The sequence below is a fragment of the Corylus avellana genome, chromosome ca4 (assembly GCF_901000735.1).
Source record: "Corylus avellana chromosome ca4, CavTom2PMs-1.0".
In the NCBI taxonomy this organism is placed as follows: domain Eukaryota; kingdom Viridiplantae; phylum Streptophyta; class Magnoliopsida; order Fagales; family Betulaceae; genus Corylus; species Corylus avellana.
Genome location: NC_081544.1, coordinates 5,944,907 through 5,950,304, shown reverse-complemented (window position 1 = coordinate 5,950,304; position 5,398 = coordinate 5,944,907). Strand labels below are relative to the sequence as shown.

The following is a 5,398-nucleotide window of genomic DNA, read 5'->3' as shown; positions in this document are numbered from 1 at the left end:
TATTTCTAAACTAGCTTTTTAGTTAAATTTAGCTATTTTGTTAATTTTTCTTGCTCTAACAGATATTGTAAAATAAAAAGTTTTCCTACTACTAATACAGTGAACTTTCATATTTACAAGTTACTGTAGCACCTTGTAAGTAATATATTATTATATTTTCTTTCTTTCTATTTTTTAATCTTTTCTCTCTCCTCTCTTTATCTCTTTTTATGGAGAAGACAAGGAAATGATAAAAAATTAATAAAATAATACTGAAAAATAATATTTAATTAGAGTAGATAGTTAAAATAGATGTTCTTGTTGGAGTGTATAGTGAAAAACTAGTGGCTAAAATGAAAAAAGCTGTATTTTGAGTAGTAAAATAAAAACTCTTGTTGGAGATGCTCTTAGGGTGGTCACATAGCCACCCTAATTTTTTTAAAAATTTTAATAAGTTAGCTCTGACCTTGCAAAAGTTAGGCACATGTTTGTCAACATATTCCTACAACAAGAAAAGTAGACGGAAAACAAAAGTTTTTTTGTTTTGATTTGAGTTGTTTGTTAATGTATTTGTCTTGAGAACAAAAAACAAAAATTGTAACAAACATGGCCAATGTGTTTTACAGTAGACAGGAAAACATTTTCAACTAGCCCAGTTTTCCTGCCTTAGTAAACACCTGAAAAATACAAAAAGCATTTTACAAGAACAATTTTATGCTGAAACAAATAAACCCTTAATGAAAAATGGAGAAGGTGCTCCACTGTTCCTCGTCTTCCTTTTCTTTTTTCATTAGATAAATTAAATAGGATGACCACAAAGGGGAATGCTACCAAAGTGCACCAAAAGAATACAAGAGAGGCAGTTTGTTTAGACTAAGGGGTGTTTGGAAAACTATAGAATTGGTCCATTTATGATTTAAACCAAACTTGAAATAAGTCTGGTCAAATTTGAACTAGTTTTAACTACTATGCAGTTTGTTTAGATTATGTTTGATATTTATTTCAGTTTTTATTGACCTTATCTAGACAAATGTGTCTGTAATTAGCCAATATTTTGTTATTAAAAATTGAAAAAAAAAATAATGATAATTAATATTTTAAAATCTAGACCATAAAAATGGCATAAGTTGGTAATTACAAACCCTTGATATGTGACTACTTGCAACTCTGATATAATATACATTTCTGCTTCCAGAATAAAAGAAAGGAAATTTCAATTCTTTGATGTGCCTAATTTTTATATCTCTCCAATTTTATAGGAAAAGTTGGGCCTAAATTTTCTACTAATCCTCTTTGTAAAACCTCATTAATACCAATTGCTTTCCACCATCCCCATCATTGCAATTACATTGTTTCTGCCTCCTTTGTTACCAATTCATTAGTGCCACTGTATAATGTTGCATTTAAGCAACATAGATCATGATTCTTTTAATTTTGGACAAGTACCAAATATATATATGATTTGAAAGATAATTTACATGAAACATTATAAATCCCTACAAAGCATGAAATTCCCTCCACTTTGTGTGTAGTATCATTGTAATTGCTACTAATATGTTGTGCAACATTAGAGGGAAATGATCTATAACAGAAGCATACAGATATTAGGTCACTGGACAACCATCAACCACTATGCCCTTGGCTGTTGGACATGTTGCTAATGGACAATGTTCACCGTCAGTACCCCACCAGGACACATTTTTGTTTTCCAAGCCCAGTGAAAAGTACAATAGCACACCCATGAAAGCCACCCCAGCATCCAGTGCTGCTGAAAGAACATAATTGTACCTCTGCCACCATTGCTTTCGGTAGCGGAAGATGTAGAAATTGAAAAATGTTCCAACTATAATCCAGGCATTGTAGTTCAAGGGTGTTGCCGGTGGCATCATTCCTGTTGCTCCGAGGAGGACTGGAAGGTTAATCAAGGGAATCCATGATTGCCCAGGGAATGTCTTATGAAGCAGCCAAACAATAACTGGCCCTATTGCACCTCCAAGGAAGAACCAATTCATCGCTGCATAGTTTCCCAGAGTTCCAAATATCCGTTTTGGTCCTACCAGACCCCAAATTACAGATGCATCAAAGAAGACCCGGTCCCAGGGGCATGTCCAGGGACTGTCCGAGGGAAGGAGATCATCCTGGCATATGTTCTTAATAGAGTCGAGCAACCACACTGCCACTGCAAGGTTGATGGTTGCAGCCAGAATTGTTCCTATGAACTAGGTATACAGATGCACCAATGAACATCAAAGTAAAATATCTCAGTAGTTTGCGGAAAATGTGCCAGAATAGCTTGTATATATTGGATGGTTAAGGATCATTTTCATTGTTATTCTAAGATCACTATACGCATCTAGCTTGCTTTGCTGCTTCTCAATATGAAATTACAATAAGTCATGCTTTCTGCTTTCATATCATCTGTTTTAAAATAGGTCAATTATGTTTTGTGCTGGTACCCACGTGCTTTTTTTGGTGTCTGTGGAAGGAAAGGAATAATAGGTGCTTTGAGGATTTGGAGGGGACTTGGGAAGACATTCTAGTCTCTTGCTTTCAAACTCTGTATCTTTGGACCGTTGCGCATGTCTTTCCAGTTTTGATTAGTTATGATGATTTTCTTCTTCGTTTTTCTCCTTCTAGTTAGGTGATCCTATTGTATACTCTCAGTGTACCTTAGAGCGCCTTTACACTTTTTTAATAAAACTTCTTATTACTTATCAAAAAAAAAAAAAAATTATGTTTTGTGCTGGTTTTTGCATTTACAAATACATAAGAGGTGTCTAGAAAGCAATTTTGATTCTTCCTAACATCCACTCTGGTGTTATATTATATGTATTGATCATATATTTAAGGGGAAATATCACTTTAGACTCCTAAATTATCGCGCATTTTGACAACCCTCCCCCTCCCCGCCCCGCGCACGCGCCAAAAAAAAAATTCAAAACCTCTCAATTTGAACTCCTCTGTCAAATTTAGTTGTTAAAAATACTAAAAAAGACTAAAATATTCCTGATTTTCTTTTTTTTTTTTAAATAAAAAAAAGTTTTGTAATTAAGGATAAAGTTGGAATTTTATAAAAAAAAAAGTCGGGTATAAACGTCATTTAACGTTTAAAATCTGACGAATGGGTTCCAATTCTGAGGTTTTAAAGTTTGGAAAGGAGTTTATCAAAACGCGTGGTAATTCAGGAGTCTAGAGTGAAGTTTTTCCTATATTTAATCTTTTAGCTTCAAGACACCTTAAAAAGATGTTTCCACTCGAGCGTTAAAAAGATCTAATATCTAAATAATATTAAATAAATGTGTAAACTTATTTTCATTCTTTTGATCTGTTAATGGTAGAAAAGAAGAAAGTACCTGAACTAAAAACATTGATCTTGGAGGAATCTTCATGTAATGTCCTAGCTTGAAGTCACTGAGGAAGGAGACAGCCTGAGCCATGCTCATATAACCATAGGTTTTGAAGCACACATTGGCTATTGGTCTTCCTGGGTATATTAGACCCATTGCGTACTCCGTGATAATGTTTAGCCCCGGTGTCTGTATGAACATCAAATCATTCACAGGAAAACAGCAAGCTGTTATGCAGATAATGGAATTGAAAAATGCACAACCAGTTGAAATGCATGCTTTAGTGAAACTGGTTTAGTTTGAACCCACTAACCTGGTTTGTTGTCGCAGTTATGATGCTGATTGGAAGAGTGAAGGTGAAGGCCATGGCTCCGGCAAAGAGGAGCCCCCACCATGGCATCTGAACTTGGTCATTTAAAAATATGCAGAGTACAAAGGAAACTGCAAATGTCACAGCAAGCAACAAGTAGAACCACCAGGAAGGTATGTCCTTGTATCTCCTCATCAATTTGGTATGAATATCCTCCTTACCCCGATACAAAGCATGATACCGCTCATAAATTTCCCTGCTCATACATTAATTGTGCATGAAATGAGACTTTACAAAGACTTCAATGATAGAGAATCATGGTTTTGTTCTGTACTTTGGAAGGGGTCTTATATATATACCTGCCATAGAAGAGTAACACATGGGTGAGGGTGGATGCGATTGTGGCAAATCCAAATCCATATGTGGTGAGAGCGAAAAACATGCTCAAGTGAATCCGTCCTTGGTCCATATACGTCGCTTGATCGAGTTCAAACTTGTCATTTACAATGGCTGATATGTTGTATTTTTGTCCTACTGCTGTAAACAAGTGTGAAGAGAAAATAGGAAATCTACTTGCATTGTACAAGTCAAACCCCCAGTATGCTGTAGGGATTGCAATGTAGAGTATCAATATGTAGCCTGCAAAAATGTTGACAATGGAGAAGAAAGGGCTGATGAGGGGGCTGAACAAGAAAGATGAAACAGCAGTCCAGTCAAGTGTCACACCTCCCACTCCAAGGCCTCTCATGCCAGAGCCGATCTGCTGAGCTGTGACTGATTTGGAGAATACCCAGCACACCCATGATATGTTTGTTAGTGTTGTGAACAGGTACCCAGGAAACAGGTACCATGAGAAGCTGCAAATCAGTGCAATTAAGAAGAACTTTGCCCTTGACATTCGCTGCTCCTTTTCACGTTCATGCAAAGCCCTGCAAAAAGGTTAATCAAAAGTTAACAAGAATTAGAAGTCTTTCACATTTTATACAGTGGCCTGAATATGTTAATGGAATCAAGACAACACATAATATTTTTTCGGTGTTTGGTCGGACCAATAATATTTTCGGTTTGATCAAAAGAAAATTATTTAATTTCAGAGTGCTTTCCATTTTTTAAATTTCATAAACTATTTTTCGAGTTTAAGTTTCTCTTTTTCAAACTGTCGGACCACTGCATGAGTTTTTGGAACTCCGTTGGAGGTTGCCGAAAGTCGCCAGCTGTCTTCCGCTATTGCTCATTTTCTGTAATTGACAGAAATTTCCTCTAAACCATGTAAAATAGTGTCAAGTGACTATAAACATTTAAAAGACACATTAAATTTATAATCTCATTAATAATTAATAGCATATTGCTAACTTAAACTAAATTTAATGTGCATTTTAAATGTTTATAAACACTTTGATAAGATAGGGTTGCCAATTCCTTATAAACGCTTCCCTCATGTGCCAGGTCTTTATTTTTCTTGGCCCATGTAACGGAGTAAATAGTGTGTGCCTCATTCGTCCTGAGATAGGCTCTGATACTGTGAAAAAATTCGTAAACCTAATTCATCTCATAAAACTGATTCAATAAGAGAAGATTACCTATTCCTTATAAACATGTCTAAGATTTTGTCTACATGCAATTTGGGATTATTTCTCTCCAGACTAGTTTGAAGAAAATTTATGCCCTTCTGTAAAGCCAACGTTGAAAAATGTTTTTTGGAAAATATTTTTTTTAAAAAAAAAAAATCATTGAAAATATTTTTTGCTTGGCTGAGATATTT

The 5,398-nt window shown here is 35.1% G+C and overlaps 2 protein-coding genes across 5 annotated transcripts in view; one reads left to right on the top strand and one right to left on the bottom strand.

The window, feature by feature from the left end:
* LOC132177481 (uncharacterized) overlaps positions 1 to 3,746 on the top strand; it is a 45,284-nt gene extending 41,538 nt beyond the window's left edge. The window contains exon 9 of one of the 4 annotated variants that reach the window (XM_059589825.1): positions 3,657 to 3,746. The gene's annotated coding sequence lies outside the window, so the exon portion shown is untranslated. Of the gene's footprint in view, positions 1 to 1,550; positions 1,693 to 2,469; positions 2,617 to 3,656 lie in introns of those variants that run through there. The other 3 variants (XM_059589826.1, XM_059589822.1, XM_059589821.1) reach the window with 3 other exon arrangements.
* Positions 1,584 to 5,398, bottom strand: part of LOC132177479 (oligopeptide transporter 4-like) — an 8,449-nt gene continuing 4,634 nt past the window's right edge. The window contains exons 3-6 of the mRNA XM_059589819.1: positions 3,996 to 4,565; positions 3,640 to 3,892; positions 3,333 to 3,515; positions 1,584 to 2,198 (exon numbers count right to left, since the gene is read on the bottom strand). Coding sequence (XP_059445802.1) covers positions 1,584 to 2,198; positions 3,333 to 3,515; positions 3,640 to 3,892; positions 3,996 to 4,565 — 1,621 coding nt within the window. The remainder of the gene's footprint in view (positions 2,199 to 3,332; positions 3,516 to 3,639; positions 3,893 to 3,995; positions 4,566 to 5,398) is intronic.